The following is a 24,517-nucleotide window of genomic DNA, read 5'->3' on the forward strand; positions in this document are numbered from 1 at the left end:
TCGGCCTCTGATTGGTCAACTGTCAAAAAAATCCTTCCAATTTCGGTAATTTTATTGGAAAGTTGACTGGAATGTTAGGCAAGAAAATTTTCCAAATTAGGAAAGTTTTTTTTTGTCAACATGACAGCTGATTGTTTTTAATTAAAGAATTACAATAGCAGAATTAAATTTATTTGTGTGAAAAATGTTGAAAAAGTGCATTATCGGTTATAATTAATATTATTTATTTATTATTATTTGGTGTCTGCCGCATGGGATCTCTAAACTTCTTAAGTAAATTTCGAAATTTCACAATAATGGCGTATCCAAACTAATTTAGTCAATTTACTCAAATTCCCGTTCAGAAAATGACGTTACCTAAATATTTAGTCCCTAATATTTCCTGAACGTGCCCATTCTTAGGACCGCATTGTGAACTTAGATCAGGCCCTATAAATGTGAAGAAATGCTCAGGAACTAACTTTTCGTTAGGACCGAGTACCAGTCCTAGGACCTGGTCTAGCTAGACCGGGTACTAAGCTCACTTAGTACTCATGTGAAGAAATTGGCCGTTACAAATTTTAACCATTTTACATACTTCCAACACGACTCATCTAATAAAAGTTAGTTTACATCATAATATGCTCATACCGATTTTTACTTGCAATATCAAGCTTTGCATTCTTAAAAAAAAAGTTGAGATACCAATCAGACATGACATTACGATGATAGAGAATTCAAAAAAGTGGGTCCGTCAAGTCCATCTGCCTGTCTGTCAGTCATTCTACCAGTATGCTTGTCGGAATAAGGAGCAACAACATAAACGAATGGACCGATTAAATTTAAACTTGGTATGTGGCGTTTTTTGTGGACTCTCCAGAGAGGTTTTTGACATTAATTGTTTTCGGACGAAAATAAAGATACCTGTTATACAGGGTGTCCCAAAAGTAATGCATCAAACCAAATATGCTGCTAGGCCAACTTAAGGGCTCTCAGAATTTGGTAACTTGTTCAAATGTTGATCCCAAATCCTTACGGCTTTCGATTAAATGCAGTTCTTGTGAAATTTCAAAAAATCCCTACTTTGCAACAGTGTTTTGCTTCCTCCGCGCATAATTGATTCCTTCACTAAAACATTGCCTAATAATAAGAAACAAATAATAATAAATCAAAATAGTTTTTATTTCATACCCCTTTTTGCTGCAAAATTAATTTAGAGTTCCAAAGTCAATTTGTTACCGTTATATCAGAGCAACACGCCGAAAATAATTTTGTATGGTGTGACACTGGTTTAATATTTTAAAAACTTGTTCCGGTATTGCAGTTTTCAAAAAAGTATAAAAGTTTCCAAAGTTGAAGTTAGATCGAAAAATATTATAATTTGAATTCAACAAACACGGTTTTCACGAGCAAAAAACACACAAAAATAAAAGCATTTTCTCGCACTGTTGTTTGTTTATTTCTCTTTGAACAAAAGCCTCTATTTTTGCTCTGAAAAACCGTGTTTTGATGAATTCAAATTGTAATGTTGTTCTATCTAACTTCAACTTTGGAGACTTTTAAACTTTTTTGAAACTGCAATACCGGGACAAGTAGTAATAAACCAGTGTCACACCATACAAATTTTTTTCGTCGTTTTGCTCTGAACTAAAGCTAAAAACTTGGAACGAATTAATTTGCAGCAAATTGTTTCTTATTATTAGGCAATGTTTAAGTGAAAGAATAGCAAAAGACAAAAATCAAACAAAGCGGAGGATCAAGAACCAATAAATAACAAAGTAGAAATCTGTATTTCAATGGTGAATTACTTTATCACTCGCAAGCGGTGATCGTTTAAACAACATACAGTGAAAGTGGTCCAGATCGACGATCAATGAACGCTGATCCACAATCGTATCAAACGCCAATAAAACTATATTTCATAAAAAATGATTTAAAATTAACAAACTTACCCATCATAAACTCTGCATGTTGTATTATTTATTCTTTTATCAGAATGCCTTCTTCTCCGGTCTTCAAATAAATCTTTAATTGCAGTCACTCCAAGTACAAAAAGAACTGGTATCATTGCAACTTCTTTGCCAAAAGCGTTTATTGCCGGAAACCAATTAAGTAAAACGATGAAAATAAAATATAAATTTGCTACTCGATGAAATTGTTCCAATAAATTTTTTGGTATAAAGGATAGAAATGTGTATTTAGTGGTCCGTATTTTATTTCCAACATAACGGCCGTTTGGATGATCGCGTTTAGGAGTTTTTGGTGGCACTGTGTGATTGCAAACAACGATACGATAGCTACGCTCTTCAAACTTATCTTTAGAGCAGATGCCAAACTTTTTCCACCACGACGACGTTTCAGTGCGTCGTAGTGTGTAAATCGATTCTGATCTTGAAGCTTGCCTTGAATGTCCTCCATGCGCTGAAGAAGGGGCAGATGGTCCAAAGGCACGATTTCCTATTTCTTCCTTATGACCGGGCGGAAGAATAAAGTCTGTTTTAGATCCGACGCGACTATGACCACGCGTGATTACTGTGTTAGGTGAATCAGCAATCTGGCCCTGCGAAAACGCCCTTTGATGACCTTTAATAGCTGATTTCAATGGTCTACCACTAGGAGTCAATATGGATCCACCTCCATGACTAACGGAACGAGAGTGTCCACGAGCTGAAGTTCCTCCAGCTCCTAATAATGATTGTCTATTGCGTTCATTGTGAACAACGCCGGTTATTCCATCTACTTTATTACCGGCGACGTTAACAGATGCAGTTGATGGGAAAACATATGTTCGCTCCGGTTCTAATGAATTTATCAGAGGCGGTGGTATACTCGTAGATCCAACCGGTGCACTGCGATTCGAAACACTTACGATTGGTGTTACTATTGCGTTAGCGTTTGCTAAAGAGTGTCCAGGGGAACGAAATGTCGGTGGAGCAGATTTTTGTTGCACTGCAGTAAGTTTTTTGCATATTTCCTCGGAGCTTGAAGACATTTTGCTCATCTGGAACCACTCTTAGAACTTGTTAGTAGTAATTACGATTAAATTAGTGTAGGAAATGTATAATCATTGTCTTAATATGAACTTCAGTAAGGCTTCAATAAAGTTTGAATGCGTACAAGGCACTGATTATGATTGCGGAAAGTCTGAAAATAGAACATAAAAAAAATGTGTAAGCATGACATAATAAACAATAAATTGCACAATTATTTTTATTTGCAAAATATACATATTAGGTCCGTTCCACACTCAGTTTGAAACTGCCGAATTTAGTTATATTTGGTTACTAGTTGACCCGGCGGACTTCGTTCCGCCATTTCTTGTATTTATTTCTAATTTTCCACTCTGTAATTAGTTAATTTTCAAATGAAAAAGAGGATCAAAACTTGAAAAGTTCATAAAATGAGTTTAAAAATATTAACTTTTAAACTTTTAGCAAAAGTGGCCTATGCAAAATACTCATGCATGCGCATGATTAAAACCTATATTTCCTATAAGTTTGAGATTTTTTGCAGACTTTTAAAAAATACAAAAAAATAAAAGACTACTCAAAAATGTCCCTAAAAATTAGGTTGTTTTTCAAAAAATTTATTTCAAAATACAGGGCCTATGAAAAAAATCCGTTTTAGACCCCTAATTTTTTTTTAATATCTTTCTCATCTTGTAACTCAAATTTCTGTGCAAAATTTTGCGTACCTGTAATTAGTCTTTTGTCGAAGGTCTATGACTGCAAAAAAAACCTTCACAACTTGGTTTTGAAATTTTTTGAATTTTTTCAATACCTTTTTTAACTATTGAATAAATTTGTCTATCATTTAAAAAAAAGTCAACTCTTTACGACTTACCGTTCAGAAAATAGCCTCTTTTTTCAATGTCGTGTAACCCCTATTTACCCTATAAAATCTTAAATTTTTTTTGCCTTAAACCTTCTCCTTTTATGCCTCTTTGATTTAAAAAAAAATTATGAAAATAAGTCAGTCGGTGTGGCCGGTTAGCGAACGTACGCAAAACCAAACTTTAATATATATAATAGATTTTTGGTCAGAGTCTGTTCCCAACTTAAAAAATTGTGTAGAAGAGAGCGCTCACGAGAGAGTAAAAAATTTCCCCACCCTGACAAATTTAACCCAAAGAATTTCTTCCGGCAGAAATATGAGTTCTGTCAAATGAAAAGTTGACGTATGTCAAACAAATAAATAAACAAGAAAACAAATCAAATATACAAGCCTACATGAGTCGAGTTGCGATGCATCGGGCTATCTTGAGTCGGGCTATGGGTTGAGTCGGGTTGTCTGAGTCGGGGTTACAAAGTTATGTTGTCCTGAGTCGGGCTATACCCTTCCCTCCACAACAATATTTCATAAATTTTTTCAGTGACATATTTTATGTAAAACACTAAAGGAAAAAATAACGAACCAAAAAATTAAAACAAAATTGAATGTTTAACAAACCAACAAATAGTTTGTTTACCATAAAGTGTGCCCCTAATAAGATTAGACAAATTAAATGGGGTGTATTTTAAGAAAAAATTGAGGATCCTTTGAATAATTCAAACTGTCCTCCTTGGTTTTGAACGCTCGCTAGAGCCCTTTTTTTTAATTTCAATGGGATTATTAATTGATGCTAACTGCTGTTTTTTTTATGATTGTTCTGGAATACGCTCTCATTGCTCTACAAGAACTTTTATTTATGTGAAACCAACAATTTCATTTATTTCTAGATTGAAAAAGAAGTTAATACAGAAGAAGTAGACCAGTTCATTGTCCTTCAAGATCTCCCAACCTTAGATCTTGAAGGACAATAAACTGGTCTACTTCTTCTCAAAGATTGCCCAACTCTTCAGCCGATTACTCAATTCATATCCGCACATAATAGGAGCTTTATCTTGATGGTAATATGGTAAATCTAGTTTAGTCTGTGGAATATCCTCCCGAAGATCTGGTTAAACATTTAGCAAAACCTGCATTAATTAATATTCGTAATGAAATCCAAAAATGGGCTATGGTATAAAAACGGAAAGACCCTTGAACACTTCCTATAACTGCATTTTGAATAAAAAATATCTTAAAGAACAAAAATAAAATAAGTATTCTTAGCTTCTTAGGTCTAAAGAAAAAAAACACGTTCTTTTAAGATTTTTGTATGGGTTTTTCGGCAACCTAATGCATAACGTCTTTTTTCAAAGTAATTATCTGCATAAAAATAAAGTAAGAAAACGTTATGTTTTAGACACATTTTACTAAGAAAACTGACCCCAAAATAAAACCTTATCACGGGCAAGAAAAACTGAACTGCCTTGAAAAAATAATAACTGAACAATAAAAAAAAATATAAATTTTTTTTTAACGCAGTTACAAAGAATAATATTTCTTATAAGAATTAAAACCATAACAAAGTTTTTAGCATAAGTATTATCAGAGAAATTAGCGTTTACGTGGGTCAAGGTATTCCAAAGTTAGCGTTTTCTCAAGCGTTTTTTCATTTTCAATGTACAAAATCTCGGCAGTCCGCAAGTATGCGCAGCTAAATATTTCGCACTTGTTTGGTGCAAATACCCTATTCGACTTAATGCATGGACTGGTATGGATTTTATTGTAGCTCTATTCAAACTCCATAAACTGTAACAAAAAAAAACAACTAGATACTATTAACAAAAAATAAGATTAAATACGCCATAATCGCAAAAAAGAAAATAAAGAAATTTTTTTCTCTAGAAAAAGATTTACCACCTTTGAAGAGCTCTATAAATCAAACTAGTAATCAAAAAAAATTATTTTGTTTGCTGTTTTTAAGCTCTGCTTATATTTCTATTAGAAAAAAACAAAAGAATAAAAATAAAACATGATATTTTGTATTATTGCCACGACTTTTCCCTTTTTGGACAACAGTGCGACGCGTCAGATGAAGTACGTCGCAACGTTTTTGTTTTCGTCGAAATGCCTACAAAGCATCAGCTCTTGCATTCGATTTGATTGTGATGCAAGGCATCACTACGCATTTATATTTAAATCTAATCCAAAGATAAATCTTTTGGACTAGACTAGAGACACTGCAGCGTTAGAAACTAAGGGCGGAATTGACAGTCGTTACTCAAGTAAAAAATTTTCTCAAGCTAAAGTCTGACAAGAAATTCCCGAGCCTTTGGTCAAGCATTTAGGTCAAGATTTCTTCAGTTGTTATTCATGAGCTAAAATTAAAAAAACGGTTACGTTTTCTTTACGTAACCAGTAGCTATAGGGGCCAAACTGAAGAGCAAATGTTCACTTGAGAAAATGTTTTACTTGAGTGACGACTCTGAATTTCGCTCTAAGTCCATTGGTTGAGCAGTGCATATAAAAACTTGAAAAGCAAAATTTTATAAAAAAAAATCCGGTATGCCATTAAAAAGGCAATATAAATTGACACATAAAAACAAAGTTCCTATTAAATTAATTAAGTCATTTAAAAAAAATTGATTTTTCAAAAAAAAAAAAAAACTTGAACTCTTTTTAAAAACCCAAAAATATTTTTTTTTTTAAGTTTTCTTATTTTTAATTTTAGTATAAATTTTTTTTATATATGTAAGTATTTTGATTAAAATCGGTTTTGTCGTTTACGAGCAAATTAGTAATTAAGAAATCGGTTTTATGGCAAATATAGTTAATAACGGTCTCAAAAATATTTTTCTTATTTCAAAAACTTTATATTGGAGATATCCGTTAAAAGGAGATACATATTAATATTAGATTTTTAGCAAATCTATCAATCTGTTTGAGCTCTTTCTCCTCCATTTTTCAAACTGAAACTTATAACGGATACAGAGAATGATTATTATTAGCAGTCTTAAAGGTACAATTACTGGCAGTGCCAACGATTGCTGTCCACGCATTATTGGTACCCCCCTGCCAATAATAAAACCACTACTTTATATGGTACCAATTATATTGACACTCCTTTTTAACAACTTAAAAATATTTTTTTATTAAAAAACAATTTAATTTATTACACTGGGCATAGTAGTTTTTGTGATATGCTTTATTGTATTAAAGGTGCCAATAAATTAGTACAAAAATCGGGAGTGCCAACCATTTTTTAAATTTAAAATATAATTTTCACAAACTACTTAAATATTCCATATATCAGCTTTATATAAAAATACTTCAAAAGACAAATTGATTCGGTTTACAAAAAAGTATAGCTAAACGGAGGGGAATAGGCTCCTTGATATACGATTTTTTTCCGGTCTTAACCCAACTAAACTTTTATGTTCTCCGTCATCTACCAAGAATATTGTCTTCCAATGAGTCTACCAATTTTTTGCTGTCAAAAGTCTTGTAACTATATAAGGAGGTGGAAAATTTGATGTCCAGACATTTTTTTAAACAAAAATAACATTTAATTTAAGTTTTTTTTCGCTTTTACTAATTAAAATAATAGGAACGCATCTAGGAATATATATGTTTTGCTTAGAAAAGTTTCTTTTTCTTTTTATTGCATCTGATATACTCAAAAGAAGCGTTCCAGGACATGTCCATAACTCAAAAACTGATATTCAAATGACTTAAAACACATTTCTTAACACCACTTATAAACAATATTCTTTAGCTGCGTTCCTTTGGAAATATTTATCTACTTTTTAGTACTTAAAGCTGCTTTGAACTACTTTTTCAGTATAGCAAAGTAGATCAAAGTAGTTTTAAGTACTAAAAAGTAGATAAATATTTCCAAAGGAACGCAGCTTTTATAAATTTGTACATCTCTTACAAGAAAATTATAAATATTGTGTTATTTTTATAGGTACATTAAGAAAAATGACGCATCGCACCAACATTTCTTGAAGTGTCAATATTTTAATCATCTAACGTACAAATGGTGCTGCAAACAGTTCTTAAAGTTGATATTATATAGTTTTATCATTCCACACTTATTTTTATGGATAAATATATTAAATGTATGTAATAAGCTAGTTTTAGTTTCATTTTTAAGAAGCGTACATCAAATAACCTTCATTCCGGGAACGATTATTTTTGGGTATATTTTAGAATCCTTGATATCAACCCAACTTCTAAATAAACTTTCATATTCTCCTTCTTCTGCCAAGAAAATTGTTTTCCAATGAGTCTACCAAATTTTTTTTTTGTCAAAAGTCTTGTAACTATATGAACAGACAATTTTTTGGAAGACAAAAAATTGTCGGCATTTGTCAGCCGATTTTCTCCTAATGATTTGTCTAATATTTAGATAAAAATATTCAAATGTATAGACAATTTTCACTTGTTAGAAAATTGACAATTGGCAGCTCATTGTTTGCTATTGGAAGAAGAAAAGATCTTCCAATCGTGTATACTTATTTAGCTTTACTATTACCTCGATGATGAACAGAACTATGAATTTAAGTTCAGAAAATTCTATAAAGATGCATTTTTCTATTCCAAATAGTTCAGAATAGGCACATTAAAATTAAACTATTGCGTGTTTCTTGTTTTCTTTAATTATTCCACTTATATTTTAATTTTTAAAAGTTCTATTGAAGATCAGATCAAATTCTTTTGCCAATGACAAAAGCAGTACAATTCAATCGAATGTAGTTATGTTGAGTAAACAAACCTGAAATACCTAACTTAACAACTGCATTTAATAAGTGGTTCTAATAAATTATGTTTTAGGTACAATTAATTCCTCAAGTCAAGACTTTCGTGTTAAAAAAAAAATGACATAGTCAACCACAAGTAAGTATGTAATGTATTAATGAAAAAGGTAGGTACCTAACCAAATGAAAATCATATTTTTTTCTACAAACTGTTGAGTAAACATTAAAAGTTCTGCATGTAGGTGTTCAAAACAACAAAAATCAATGTTGCTGTTGACGTGGTGGTGTTTTGGCAAAAAAATATTTCTCGCTCTTAAATACACAACCAAGTTGGAGACAAGGGTAAAAGAACTTAATTTATCTTTGGTCTTTCAGCAAGAAACTCGTGTTAATTCTATTTTTATGTTGGTATAAAAGAATATTAATATGTAATTAAATATTAGGTTATACCTTGTCAAGCAATCGATAGTTAAAAGGCAGCTATGAATGAATTGTGTTCTTATTTACACGTAGTCAAGAACAGATCCATTAGATTTATTTTGTCATGGATATGCTTCAGGTTTACAAGTATGCAAAAGGTAGAATGTTTCTTCCTGATTTGTCAATTTAGATCCCATTAGATGCAATAAATAGCAGTGATTGAATTTAAGCATAAAATCACAGTAGCACCGCACAGATTCAATAAATTTAAGAAATAAATTTATTATTTCTTTTTCAATCAATTGCACATTATTAATAATAATATTCGACTTAATTTGACTTATCGCGTCTGATTCATTGCTTTATGAATTTTAGTTAGTGGCACTAGCCATAAATGGCAACGAACTTAGTATTATTACACGTCAACCAAGTTTTTTTCTTTTTTATAAATATTTACTTCTTTTAAGATCAATTGTGCGGTTAAAAGTAGTTTTTTTTTAAATGGTCCATTGATTTATTAAAAAGTAAGGGCTATATGTTGAAATCATAAAATGAAAATAAAACAATAAAATCAATTTTCGAAATTAATTAAACATACAGTAGCGCCAAGGTCGCAAAAGCATATACAAGAATACAAGAACTGTGAAAACGAAACGAAACCCCAGACAACTGTTTTCAAGTGTTCAAGTTGAAGTCTGTAAAAAAAAAAACACAAAAAAATGATGTCAAGCAAGTCAAGGGCCACAGATACTTTTCCCTAGAGGTGGTGTGGTTTTGAGTAGACCATTTCCAACGAAAGTCATTTCTTTTGAGTTTAAATTTTCCTGTCTCTTTTAGCCTGGTACGCATACAAATTATCGATAATTTGTATGAGATAGATTTTAGCTCGGCTAAATTTTTTGATAATTTGTATGGGAGCTAAAATTTATCTCGAGATGCGTATCAGACTTTTGGCTATATTTTTGTCAGGATGAATTGCAAGTGAGAATGCAACACAGAATGGTCAAAATTTCTCAGTGGAGTGAGGCCAATGTGAACACCATCCAAGAACTTAAATAACTGGATAATGGATTTCCTTCAATGTATAACAGTTTTGCTCCTCCTATTGAAGCTGGCTGCTAGTATCAGACGAACACTATGGTATAGATACTATAATGGTTCTTAGCGTAGTATACTCACAGTCTGTCCCAGGAATAATACACTGACAGTGGATTCTCTATGAAGTATAACAGTTTTTTTTTTTTTAACTGTAAAGGAAATAAAATTTTCCGTCCAACGTTTTTCCACGCTCTTTATGTAAAGAAAAAAGCAGAAAAAAATTGTTAGCTACGATAACGTATACCAATAATTTGCGAAATAAATAACTAACATACTAGATAACAAAACAATTTTCATACGTAGCACAGTTTCAAATTGATTAAAATATTTTCGTATTAATAGAGATCCAGTGTGTATTCCTGATCTCCCTTCAAACAGGTCCGACCTCGGTCCGAATCCGCTCCGCCTGAGGAGGAGCTGAGTCCGACTTCGGATCAGAAACTGGGCCGAAGGCGGCTCAAATTAGTATGGAAATTATAATCACCGCGAAGTCGATTGCATATGTATTAGTGTGGTGAAAATCTCCATTCCGAGAAAACGGAGCCGAAGGCGGACCTGAGTCGGAGCAGCGAAAACCTACCAAAAGAGGAATAAAAAAGGGATGACGTTTCGCATTTGCGACCAAAAAAAGAACAAGATTTATTTTTTTTTCACTGAAACTGTTTTATTTTTTATTTTATTTTGGCAAACGAAATTTTCACAATAAATACAGTATAAGATACAATACATTTTTTCATTTTATTTTATTTGTTGCTGCTGCTGTTGTTGGTGTTTCTTTAGATGCCCAATCGCATGTTTCACCTTCTGCCTTTTTCTTCATCATTAGAGATTACATCTACAACACAAGCAGAAACACATCACTTTAATCCAAACACTTTGAGCGATATATACAACATACCTGTTTTTGTTTCCATATTGTTTATAATTTGATTTAAATTGTTTATAATTATACTAATATTATACTAACAACGACACGAGACACGACGCGACTATACACTTCAACAAAACATAACAAAATGACGCTTTTTCTCTTATTGGCTATGTCTTTTTTTCCATTTCTCACTTTTCACCACAATTCTCGTTCGACTTTGTGTTCATACACAAAAAGTTGCAAGTGTGTGATTGCAAGCCCGATTTTCGTGTTCTGAGGTCGGAGTGTCTTTGTTGAACTCAGTTTTCTTGCTTGAAGGGTAGCTATCAAAATGATTCGGTGACGTGAGCCCAATGTGAACATCGTCCTGACTTATGGCTCAAAAGCCAGACATTGTATTGTATCCTATCTTTCAATTAATTCTATATGGTCTTATAATATTTTTTTTTCTTCCTAGTTCGACATCTTTGCTCAAAAGTACAAATATATCCATTCCGATTCTTCGCTGTGTACTTGTGAACATAATTGAAGGGGTTCTGTCCGACTGTAAAAAAAACCTAATTGGAAAATTTAAGTATTTAATACAAAAGAAAAAATACTAAAGTAAGATTTATTTCAATTAAATTTAACTCCGTGTGTCAGAGGAAGAATCATTTTAAACCGCCGCCGCCATGAATGATGAATATGATGCCATCGTCCTCGGTACTGGTCTAAAAGAATGCATTCTAAGTGGAATGTTATCGGTGTCTGGAAAAAAAGTACTGCACATTGACCGAAATAAGTATTACGGTGGTGAATCGGCATCCATTACTCCGTTGGATGAACTCTATCAACGATTTAACCAATCTGGAGAACCAGGTCCTGAATTTGGACGAGGACGTGATTGGAATGTAGACCTTATCCCTAAATTTCTAATGGCCAATGGTCAATTGGTAAAATTACTTATCCATACGGGTGTGACTCGTTACTTGGAGTTTAAGTCTATCGAGGGAAGTTACGTTTACAAGGGGGGAAAAATTTCCAAAGTACCCGTTGATCAGAAAGAAGCTCTTGCTTCCGATTTAATGGGTATGTTTTTTTCTTTTTTTTTTTAAATAATATTTCTACCTTTTTTTTATATATATATGTATATGTATTCGCATGCATAATTATTGTACTAGCAGGATTTTAACATTCACATTTTTTTTTTTTTATTTCCTACAACAAAAAAAAAAGTCATGACACGTATTAAAGTGATGATGGCGATGCGCAACCTTTTGGTAGGGGGAGAAAAAAAAATGGAAACTTAGAATTTGCACATTAAATTAGTTTTGCAAAATAAAAAGAAAAACTTTATTTCAAATTAAAATATTTCAATGAGATAAAAAAAATTGAGTCAAAGAACATTAATTTAAGCAATAATAAAATGGTTGTACAGCAAAATACAACAATTATATTCAATCGTTATAATCATGTCAGGCGCAAACACCCTGAATTGGCAAGTGAGGCAAGAAAAATTATGTTAGTAGAGAAATTTCGTGGATGAAAAATATTAAATTTGTCTTAAATGTTTTACCATGTCGATGGTTATACATTTATTTTGTAGAAAAAATGATTAAATTTATTATGTTCTTTTATTAACATTTTGTATTTCTTCAGAGAAATCTTTCAAATGTTTTAATAGAAGAAAAAAAAACAGTCCAAAGGGGCGGAGCAGTTATGATTCACTACTTTTTATTTGCTGTTCTACTCTTATTCGCAATATTGCATCTGTATAATACGATGAATTGAACAAAAGAGTAGTAAAGCAATAAACTTATATAGGTACCTACCTATTTGTTTTAAACAGTGTTTTTCTTCATTTATTTAACTAAAATTTGTTTGGTTTTTATAGAATTGACTTTCACTTTATTATTATTTCTTACTATGTACAATGGTATGAAATTAAACCACACATTTGCAGAAGTAATAAAGGTCATTGAATTGTTGTATGATTTTAAGTGAAAATCATATTTTATTTTATATACGTGTGTTTAAAGAAAAATTATAGCTTGATTTCAAATTATTATCAGGAACTGATAAGACTTGATGAAGAGAACGCTACTTTTATTCGTCAATCTTAGATTACATTCTTTGTTAAGTTAGCGTTAGGTTGATTTCAAATTTTAGAAACAGGAAGATTTAATTTAGATGTTTTTAGTTTTAACTTTTACCAATGCATTCAAAAAATAGGTCAGTTAGATGCCAGTTATATAGTTATCATTGAATCTTGTTACTTCTTAGAAAGCTATACCTAACTGTTATAATTAGGAATCCAAAATGCATATTTTGGAATTGTTTGCATATTTTAAAAATAAATGTATGTTTTTCGTGTATATTTTCCAAAAAAAAAGAAAAAAAAAACACGAAAATATACTCTTGAAACTTTTCATTAAGTGTGAATGAACGTGAATTGGGTACAATTCCTAAAAAGCAAATAGCTTCTATAAAAAACTCACTAAACAAAGTGTCCAAGAATCATAATACAAAATTAGTGCAACAACACTATCATAATATAATAAATTGGATTATTTTATTGTAAAGTCTGGGCAATTTTATTTAAATTTTTTAAAGTAAGCTTAAAAAATTCTTAAACATTAGATTTATGAACTTGGCTTTATGGTTTGAACTTGAGAAATTGATATCGAGAACTAAAGATCTATGTACATAGATTTGATAATCCATTTCAAGAGTTGGCGGTTGTTTGAAGAAAAACTTGTAGTTCATGCATATTTTCTTATTTTACCCACTTTTCACTGATAGAAATTTTTCAATGATGGCTATAACTGAGGAAAGAATAAAAAAAGGCAGTATTTCCACTTTTCATTTTTTCCATTTTTTTAATTCTTATAAAAAAAGGCCGTATTTCCACTTTTCATTTTTTTAATTCTTATGTACATATCATATATATTATTACGGTTGTCGAACACCCTTTTCCTGGACTTACACCGAACAGATTTTAATAAATTATATCTTAAAAAAAGGCGAATTTCTGCCGCCAGAATCTGGCAAAATATAAATATATAAATGTTTATAATTTTTAAGAAATCTTAATTTGTTTAAAAAATAATATTCCAGCCAAAATGAATTTTAAAATGACTTTTTATCACTTTCCAATGAATCTGGAAATGTTTGACATGGCGTGTTCCTGTTCACATTAGGGGTGTTCGTATATCATTAGTTCGTATCATCAGGGGCGTTCATTAGGCGAGTAAATTCTCCGATTTGCTTAAAAATTCTGATGGTTAACATTTTAAGCATTATTATGTACAAACAAATTGCAGATAAGTTTGGACAAAAATATGAAACCTGTCAAATTTTAGAAGTGGGGATGAAATCCTCTCAGAGAAAGAAAAAATTGTGCAAAAGTACGCAAACTCTTTTAGGACAAAATTATCATTTATTAAAAGAAAAAAAGAAGGCACTAGCTTTTGAAAGATTTCAGACTTTTGTCCCAAGAAATTTTTGTGCAGAAATTTGCAAGAGGGGCTCTCTTTTTTGTAAAAAAAAAACTACACAGTTTCAGTCTAATCAAACAGGAATTGGGTTAAAAAAGTTGAAAAAAGGAGAATTATTTCTGTTTTAGGCAGTACCTAAACAGCCCTGTTACATGTAACATTAGTTATACATTTTTATTTAATTTTTGGAACACAAATTAAAAATGCCAACTTTTGAGGTTCTGGGTAGTCAACCTCCGTAAAAAAAAGATCACTCAAAAGTTTTATTTTGTATTTAAGTGCCTTATATCATGTTTTCACTAAAATCCAAATGAGATATTTTCGTAAACTATTTCATTTTGAATGGTTAATGGTTAATGGTTAACCCATAGAATCCGTTCCACCCGTTGTGTCAATCAATCCGTTGAAATTGAAGGATGGGACAGAAAGGGGTGACCCAAAGAATACGTTGCATGACGGATTGCTTTTTGACAGCTCACTTTAAATTCCAAGGTGTGTTCGATATTTTCTCGATGAATGTGCACTAAGGAAGTTCTGATGCAAGAAATTGTTAACTATTATCGTTGTTCTTTTTTTTTTTAATAAAATAAAATACGCTACTAGACTTTATGTATGTTCTTGCTCTTCAGTTAAAAACAATTTTTAATAACAGATTATCATTTGTAGATATGACTTTGGCATAATAAAATTGAACTCTACAACAGAATTTTAGTATTTAATTGATATAATTTATTAGATATATCATTAAATGTTACTTTTATTACATTTTCTTCACAAATAAACAACTAAAGTTCACAATTCATAAAATCAGAAAAGAAAAGAACACAGTTCTTAGCTCTGAAATTCCCCGGTCTGCACTCCGAAACAGAAAATCGAACTGATCTATTGTTGACAACCAATGTCAAAGGATACGACAGATGAAAAAGTAGAAAGTTGGGCTATTTCTTCCGTCGAATTCGTCAAATACAAATAATTGATTTATTTTATTCATTTATCACATAATACGATATTTTGATAGGAATAATTATATTCCACATAGTGTAGTTCCGATAACCAATGAAAGATACAAAATATTTTGCTTATTTTTTACTTTGGTGTACTTAGCGTAGTTCCTTCAACATCAAGTGCGGTCCTACCTTTATTTTAATTATTCTTTCAGATCATTGAACACTTCTACATAAGATGTTTCCAAAATTATTGGAAAGTGGAAGTGTTCATCGCTTTTGACAGGATCTTTGGAATAAGTTCAGTGGGGAACTTCCAACGATTGTCAGTATAAGAAAATAGTCAAAAGAAAACAGAAAAAAAGAAAAAAAAATTTACAGCTATAGCTGGGATGGTGAAGACTGAAGACATAAACAAACAAAAGGAGGCGCGAATTGCGATAGAGTTTTGTGAATTTAGTTCGTGTTTTCCAAAATAAATATGTAAAATTAATTATTTTTTTTTAATTAATCGGAAATAAAAACTTTAAATTTGAAAACAATCGCGAAATATAAAAGTTTTTGTGGTTAAATGATTTCGAACACACAGTGTTTGTTGTAATGTAAGTGTGTGTGACAATATGTTTTTTGTTTACATTTTCCCTGCCGAGATATGTCAAATTAGAAAAGGAAAAGACAAAGATAGTTTTTGGAATTTCCCTTTATGAAAAAAAAAACACCGCCAGAAACAAAACAATAACAAACGTTTAATGGCGTTTTTAATTGGCAATCCGGAATTGTTCTTCGATTCAGAATCCCAATTGAACAGTTTTTTTTATTCCGAAGAATCTGAAGTTTAACATGTGCCACATATATGTGTAATCGCGCCAAACTTCATTTGTTTTTGTGCTGCAAACATTTTGTACTGCTAACATTTAAATCTATGAATGTGTGAGTGATTCTGCTTCTGATTCTGTTTTTAAAACCAGAAGAGAAATTCTGTTTTTTTTCAGAATCAGAACTGTCAGTTTTGATTTTTGGTTTTTTGTGAAATTTTTTGAATCCAAAATGGATGCCATGCTATGGTTTTCGTTTTTTTTTTGTGAAAAAAATTTGTTTGCATCCATCATGGATGTAATGGCCTTCCACTGCGGAGTTAATATTAAAAAAACAAAAGCGACTTTTCTGACAGACAGCTGCCAAAGTTTATGTACAGTGGTGCCAAATATTTGCATGGATTTCAAAAATCAATATAGATAAACAAAAAAACACACCTATGGTTTTTTTTTTCAAGATTTTTTGTAAGTACCTACATATATGTATGAACATATTCCGTAGGAACATTTCATCTTCCATTTGCCAGGAAAAGTCTGGGAAGTGTACCTATGTATGTACATATATAGTATATACATACATAATGTACATAAGAAAAAAGCCGGAATATTTGAAGGCTCCAGGGGAAAAACAGCACAAGTCCATTCCAACTCATTTCGAGAAAAATGCGTTTTTAAATTTTGTTCTCCATACAACTTAGTACTTAGCACACAATTTATTTATTTTTTCAGCAAGGCTTAAATTTGTTTTATAAAAGTAAGGATGCCATCAGATAGTGGTCAGTAAATACTACAAGACCTCATCATTCGTTTATTTTTGACAAAAAGTGGACATGTGCCGTTTTTCCCCTGGACCCTTCATTTGCTCTTTGCGTGCTATAGGGGCGTAAGTGTTGCACCCCTATTACGATTGTCAACTATCAATTCTTTGCCCCTGGGTAAAAAGGACTTACATAAATGATAGTTTACCAGAAAATCCGATTGAAGTTGAAAATCGATGAATTTTTGAGCATTGATCCCCTTATTTTTATAAGAAAGAGTTACTCTAAATTTATGTTTTTGATACCAAATAAAAGAGCTTATTCTCTTTTCATCAAAACCCGAAAGTGCAATTTTGTGACTTAACCTCTTTGTAGCCGGAAGCAAAGAATTTATAGTTGTTAAAAAAAATTTGATCTCTTATTTGCTTTGAAAAAAATTTGAAAACGAAGAATGATGCTAACCGTGAAATGTAACTGAAAAGATCCATTAAAAAAATGACCAGTTTTCCCCCATTTCGATTTTAAAACATCAAATTTCAGTATTTATCAACTATCAATTGATAGTTAAGGTGGTGAATGCATGATTCAACATCGGTTCAAGTTCTTCAAATTGACCAAGTTTGAGATATTAGTTGCGGCAACCTGTTTGAAATAGAGTTAATTATAAAATGTATGTACAACTTAGGGAACCTAGAATTGCTAAATTTAATGTGCCATATTCATAGCTGTTTAACTTAAACTGGGGCTAATCCAATGTATTTTAAAAGGGATGAACAGGAGTTTTTTAGTAATTCTCGACTTTTTAAAAAACACACTCTGCATTTACATTTGTACCTACCTAGCTATACTTTCTTTTTATTTAAGCATGCGAGAAGTCTCGCACGGGTAAGCTAGTTTTAATATATATTTCAAGGAATGTTAAACAAAATCTCATATTTCCGATTATTCTCAAACAAAAGTTTTAAAAACTCATTTGATAACAAAAACCAAAAAAATAGTATTAAATTAACCCCAAAATGTGAAAATTAAAAATTGTTGGTTTCAACGCACCATCTGAACTTATGTATGTTCAAATTTTTTGACATTAAACCCAAAATTCATCTTAATTTCACATGACATTAACAAAAAATCTAATTTTTATATTTACTTGGATTGGCTTAAAAAAAAAAGATTTATTTTTGTAGGAAAATAAAAATAGTTCGAGTGATTCTTTAAACAGAGTTATTAATTTTCAGTGGTATCACCACACCTGTTAAAAAATTTGCAAACACAAAAGAAATATGAATAGACCCATTTAGAACTTGAGTTAAAATCACAAAGTTCAGTTTTTGTGTGCAGCACATTTGGTACGTTTACCAACTTGACTAAACACAAACAAAACAATCTGAATTTTCAGACGAAAATTTCCACCTGAAAATCGAAGGGGAGAAAGGGGTACATTTGACATTTAGTTTTTAAAAGTCTGTATTTTCGAAAACTGTGAATGTATTCCAATATTTTGTTTTGTATTTGATTCATTGACTCTTCAAAATTATACTTACAGTTAATTTTTTGTTTCACAACATGCATTAAAAAAAATAATGTTTTCTAAAAAAAGTCATTTTGTCAAAAGTGCCCCGGGACCGGGTAAATTTGACAATGGTGGATTAAACCTCACTCTGTGTGCAATATAATTTTAAAGCTATTAAGGGATCTAGCTTGTCTGTTGTTTGAATAGAGAAAAAAAAAAATTTGGTTTTAAACAATTTACTAAACAATATAACGAAAAAAAATAAATCAATAAATTCATTTTCTAAAAAAAACAAACAAAAATACATTTATTACTCTAAAATATCCGTCCATTTACATCTAAATCAAAATTAATACACATATGTCGATATATTTTTTAATAATTTATTTAATATATAATCAACGTAAACCTATGCCCCCATTACCAAAGTCAAAGGTGCCCCGAAGGAGCTTCATAAGTGTTTTTTCTTTTTTTTTGAATAACTAATATGTACTATTTTTTCACAAAGATGCCTTTAATATACTCAATTTTAAGCATAGTGCTATCAAAGTATTGATTCACCATTAAAAAAAAAAACTTTTTTATTAGGTTCAGAATTCGCTTACATACCGGTGGTCAAAAATTAGATCGGAAATACAGAAAACACGAAAACATATGGTAATCCGCGAAGAGTTGAAGAAAGACTGTGAAATTTCAAAACGTAACTTTAAATCAAACTAAGCTTCTTTCTGCATCCAAAATTTTCTTTATTAAGGGCACGATCATACCGAAAAACGCAGAGTCAAATGTGCCCGGTGTCAAATGCACCTCAGCTTACCCTACATAACAAAATGTCAAATAAAATGCACTACTGGGTCGTACGAACTTAGGTTGCTAAAATGTTTAAGAGTTTTTACATAGAAATTTTGAAGATTTATATGAAAAAAAAATTCGATTTTCCTTAATTAAGATGCATTTTTAGAAAAAAAAAATTTTAAAATAGTTAAAGCCGTTTTTTTAAAGAAATATTTTTTTTTTAAATAATTTTTTGAAAAAAAGGTTTTAAATGAAATTGGTATGACATTTTCTAGAAACTACTAATCAACATCTAAAGCCAAATTTTCAAGAAAATTGAATGTCCCACTGTCGAAAATTTGATTTTTCAAAAAAATTCATTTTTTTAAATCCAAAAATGATATTTTTCAAAATTTAATTTTTGATTTATATTATAATTATAAATACATAAATGAGTCGTTATATCTGAAAATGGTATAAGTCCATAAGTCCAAAACGATTAAATTGATTTTCAAACTAACCGTACTAAAACAGTACCTCTTTTCTAAACAAAATATTGCATCCATTAGATGTGTAAGTTACTCCACTTTATATTTTTACAAAAAATCCGTTAAAATTATTGTGTTTGATTACAAAAATTGACATTTTCTGAAAAGCATTGAAAATATGACCAATACCACTTTTAAATATAACGACTCAAATACTTTTGTATGAAAATTTTCGTTGAAGTAGAAGTTTGGCAGAAAATCAAATATGAAAAAACGGTTATATGGCAGGTACCGTTAAAAATGATTTTCAAACAAATTTTTTTTTTTCATGAAAAGATAAACCTTGCCTAAAAACTATATACTGTTTAAATTTTTTTAAGAAAATCATTATAGACGCTTTGGAGGAAAGTTAACTTTTCCGTAATTTGTATACGACGGGTACCTTTATTTTTGGTCCAAAAAATTAATTCCAAAAAATGCTATACACCAAATTTGATGTTAATCGGTCCATCCGTTTAGGCTGTAGCTTCGTACATATATCTGGGCCATTCCATTTTAACTTTTAGTTCATTTTGACGCTTGTTTTTTCAGTTTATCTAGTTAGAGAAGCAATCTTTTTTCTTGAAACTTGGTGGGTCTTAAGGGCTCATGATAAAGTTGATGTGCTAGAAGTTTCATTTGGCAGGCACAATTTTTAATTCTTTTTCAATCTAAAAATCCCCCTGAAAAAGAAACGTTGAACTACTTTGAAATCTTCGATAAACTGAAAACCAAATATTTGATTACCGTAGGACAAGTGTTTATTGTAGCATCTAGTACCCTACATTTTGAAGAAGTTTCGACTTGTTGGTTACAGAAAAATCTGCTCCACATGGTACTCGACTGATACTAGCATGGTGTTCTCCCCAAAGAGAAAGGGGATTATCCTAGATAATTTTGTTTCCAACAATAAAAAAAATATTATAAAAAAAAGAAATTTCACTAATACAAACTGTTTAATAATGAAAAGTTCCAAAAAAAAATATTCCACCATTAAATAAAAACGCAACGAAATTTCGAATTATCTAAGAACAATTATTTTTATTAGTTGTTACCCTCTGTGTGTCTGCAATCCAAGTGAACGAGAAAAGCTTTTATGAATAATTATGTTAGGCAAAACAAAAACCAGTATTTTTAACTCTCTCAAATTCTATGCAACGGATTAATGAATTTATACATACATAAACAAAAAGAGCATCATTTTAAGAAAGTTGTAGAAAATTAACTGTTAACATAAAAAACTTAGGGTAAATGAACAAAGTTTAACAAAATAAGCAATAATGGAAAAATGAAAGTATCGAAAATGAAAATTATGTTTTTATAGCTTTGAATCTTAAACACAAACATAACACAAATAAATATCAAACAAAAATAAATGGTATCGACACGTGGACAGCCTATAATAGAAAAATGAGAATTTACTCATACAAATAAAATGAAATAAATATCAAACAAAAATATTGAGACAACAACTGCCATTTCGCTCATTTACTTGAACACTGTCATAACTAAAAAAAAACTGGGTTTTCAGGATACTTTTTAAATTTAGTATCGATCTATTTTTGTATGTAAAAAGCTAGACATTTTGCAGGATTAAAGATTACTTTATTCCAATAACTTCTGCATTAATAACTCAAAATTCGTGATTTTTGATTTATGACAATATTCAAGTAAATGAGCGATATGAACATATATAAACATATCTATAGTTACTCAAAACTTAAATTAACCAATTTTTTCTAACGATGAGAGTTTGAAAAAAATGTTCATAATATGCATGAAAGTTATCTTAATTGCAATAATCCTGTAAGCATAGGTAAAAAGGCGATTGCTCCTAATTTTGCTGGTTCGTATCCCAAGGGAGATTTTTCTTTTTTTGTATGCATTAGTTAAATAATAAATTGCAGCATTGTAAATTGTCTAAAAAGAAAGGAAAAAAGTTGACAAAAACTCAACGTCCTTATTTCATCTTCTCGCATTGCTTTTTTTTTTCTAAAATAGGTTGAATTCATAAACACATCACTGCTTTTATAATACAACATTTTGTATGGAAAGAAAACACTACCTTACTTACAAAACATCATTTTTGCACCAGAAATATTTTTGATGCAAAAGCCTAACACGTTAATGAATTCAGCCATCGTTCTTACGGCTCCCTTTCTTGAAATACATGGCAGGTAAAATGTTCAAACCCTTACTCTATTTTTAAATTATAAATTAAAATAGCATGTTTAAGTGCAAGTACATACATACATATACATAATGTATGTACGTGTTACTCACATGAGCACAAAATTATTGAAGCCAAAATATAAATGCGTGACAAAACAAGATACTCAAAAAAGTATCTTCGCTTTATTAAGAAAAAGACTAAAAGTTCAAAAAAATAAAATGTTTTTTTTTTTGGCACCATCCTTAGAACTTCCTTATCTATCGTCTAATTTGCAAAAAATTCTCTTTTAGGGAATTCTTAAAGGAACAGTGTTGGGTTAAGCTGTTACTTTAAGAGCAAGTTTGTGCGACTCAGTCGTGCATTTTATTTTAAATTTATTTTCTTATTAAATAACGGTATACCAGTCATTTAAAACAATTTTTTTGGTATGTTGTTTGGATACAGTACTAACACAGTACACATATGTATATATTTGTGTACTGTCTAGTTCTAACACAAACTGAAAAAAATTTGATATAAGATGTTGAAAAGACTAAGCTGAGCTACCATCTTTGGGCTATCTTTCTTCCGCCCAAATTGTTCAGATGACATGTCGTTTATGCTCCAGACCAAATCCTATACAGTTACTTTAAGATGCTGCAACACAGGAAAGGTATACTTGAAAGGAACTACAATTTATATTAATCCTGTTGTGTGTACCAGTATAACATACTAACAGGCTTTATGTGACTTGATTCTTAATATTGCCGTTCGTGACTTGAAGGTCAGGTGAACGGATATTTAGACTTTTGTTAAACGAATCCAGATATCTGTTTGGAGTTCCTTGATGGAAACGCGCCTTAGGATAATAAAAAGAGAAACCTACTCGGCTCGACCCGCCGCCGGTTATATCTGAATTTTAATCGTGACTTATTTTATTTATGCACTACACAATCTTCTTACCGTAGAGCAATTCATAATATTTTCTACGTTAAACTTCACCTGAAGTTAGATTAGTTTTTGTTGTGCTTTTAAAAAATAGGACAACATCAAGTTTTTCCAGTTTTTTTTTTGTTTAACGACAATTTCATACATTATTTTCATTGTATTAATATCATTTTAAAATTAATTTTCGTGTTGTTTTTTGTTGTTGTTTATTTAAATATATGAATAGTTTCTCACTTTTATTTTTTGTTTTCTATTTCAAGGAATGTTTGAAAAGCGTCGTTTCAGAAATTTCCTCGTCTACGTTCAGGATTTCAAAGAGGATGATCCAAAAACATGGAAAGATTTCGATCCTTCGAAATCAAATATGCAGGCTCTCTATGACAAATTTGGTTTGGATAAAAACACTCAGGACTTTACTGGACACGCTTTGGCCCTATTTCGTGATGATGAATATCTTAATGAGCCAGCGGCGAACACTATTCGTCGCATTAAATTGTATTCCGACTCTTTGGCACGATATGGCAAATCCCCATATCTGTACCCTATGTACGGATTAGGTGAATTACCTCAAGGATTTGCACGTTTGTCAGCCATTTATGGAGGCACTTACATGCTTGATAAGCCAATCGATGAAATCGTTCTTGGAGAAGGTGGCAAAGTGGTTGGCGTACGCTCCGGCGATGAAATAGCCAAGTGCAAACAAGTTTATTGTGATCCTAGCTATGTTCCAGATAAGGTGAGTAAAAGAAAATCAAAATAACAAACTATTTATCGTTTCGTTTTCTTAGGTTCGCAGAACTGGACAAGTCATTAGATGCATCTGTATATTGGATCATCCAATCCCGAATACCAAAGATGCTTTATCTACTCAAATAATCATTCCGCAAAAACAAGTTGGTCGCAAGTCTGATATTTATGTATCGTTAGTGAGTTACACACACCAGGTTGCTGCCAAAGGCTGGTTCCTGGGTATGGTGTCAACAACTGTTGAGACCGATAACCCAGAAGCCGAAATTAAACCTGGACTAGATCTCTTTGAGCCAATAACAAAGAAATTCGTTACAATTTCCGATTATTTGGAGCCCATTAATGATGGTACTGATTCACAAGTTTTTATTTCAACATCCTATGATGCAACAACACATTTTGAGACCACATGCTTAGATGTGTTGGATATTTTCAAGCGTGGTACTGGTGAAGAATTTGATTTCTCTAAAATTAAGCATGAATTGGGTGACGAGGAGCAGTAAACAACAGCTAATTTAATCAAAACGTACTCTTTATTAAAAAAAAAAAAAACAAAAAATCAGCAAATATAGATGATATAATTAAATTTTAAAGAAAAGCAGCACAACCAGCAAAAATAAACAATTGAAAGCATTTTTAGCGGCGCTTATTTTTGATTTTCCAGCTATACTCAATTTTGTATTTCTCATTACATTCACCTTAATAAATTGCAAACACAATTGAACGTTTTTATTTTTAAAGAATTGTACTTTATTAAATTTGTTTTCCTGCTCAGAAATGTGTGTTTGTGCATGCATTTATATATTTAATCTTTAAACGAGAACCTCTCGAAACAATAATTATTATGTATGTATGTTTGATATTGAAAAATATTGTTAATTCATCAAAAAGGTGGTACACATTTTTATTTGATTTCTCATCATCATCATTA

At 30.9% G+C, this 24,517-nt stretch overlaps 2 protein-coding genes across 6 annotated transcripts in view; one reads left to right on the top strand and one right to left on the bottom strand.

Annotated features, from left to right (window-relative positions):
• The window catches only part of LOC129906547 (phospholipid-transporting ATPase VA), a 29,571-nt gene extending 19,913 nt beyond the window's left edge, over positions 1–9,658 (bottom strand). For 2 of the 5 annotated variants that reach the window (XM_055982351.1, XM_055982347.1), the window contains exons 1-2: positions 8,997–9,658; positions 1,932–3,123 (exon numbers count right to left, since the gene is read on the bottom strand). In XM_055982351.1, the coding sequence (XP_055838326.1) occupies positions 1,932–2,980 (1,049 nt within the window). In that variant the 5' untranslated portion in view covers positions 2,981–3,123; positions 8,997–9,658. Of the gene's footprint in view, positions 1–1,931; positions 3,124–3,206; positions 3,588–8,996 lie in introns of those variants that run through there. The other 3 variants (XM_055982348.1, XM_055982349.1, XM_055982350.1) reach the window with 3 other exon arrangements.
• Positions 9,659–11,408: 1,750 nt separating this feature from the next.
• LOC129906562 (rab GDP dissociation inhibitor beta) lies at positions 11,409–24,305 on the top strand. Its single transcript, XM_055982371.1, has 3 exons — positions 11,409–12,003; positions 23,100–23,575; positions 23,628–24,305. Exons 1-3 carry the CDS (start codon positions 11,607–11,609, stop codon positions 24,087–24,089), a joined length of 1,335 nt encoding a protein of 444 aa, XP_055838346.1. The 5' UTR covers positions 11,409–11,606; the 3' UTR covers positions 24,090–24,305.
• Positions 24,306–24,517: the final 212 nt, after the last annotated feature.

Source organism: Episyrphus balteatus, chromosome 1 (genome assembly GCF_945859705.1).
Source record: "Episyrphus balteatus chromosome 1, idEpiBalt1.1, whole genome shotgun sequence".
Taxonomy (NCBI): domain Eukaryota; kingdom Metazoa; phylum Arthropoda; class Insecta; order Diptera; family Syrphidae; genus Episyrphus; species Episyrphus balteatus.

Excerpts from the sequence above, each read along its gene's own strand:
- LOC129906562 (XM_055982371.1), top strand. The coding sequence starts at position 11,607 with ATGAATGATGAATATGATGCCATCGTCCTCGGTACTGGTCTAAAAGAA. Across the intron at positions 12,004-23,099 it reads TCTTGCTTCCGATTTAATGG|GAATGTTTGAAAAGCGTCGT; the intron begins GTATGTTTTTTT and ends TTCTATTTCAAG. Across the intron at positions 23,576-23,627 it reads CTAGCTATGTTCCAGATAAG|GTTCGCAGAACTGGACAAGT; the intron begins GTGAGTAAAAGA and ends TCGTTTTCTTAG.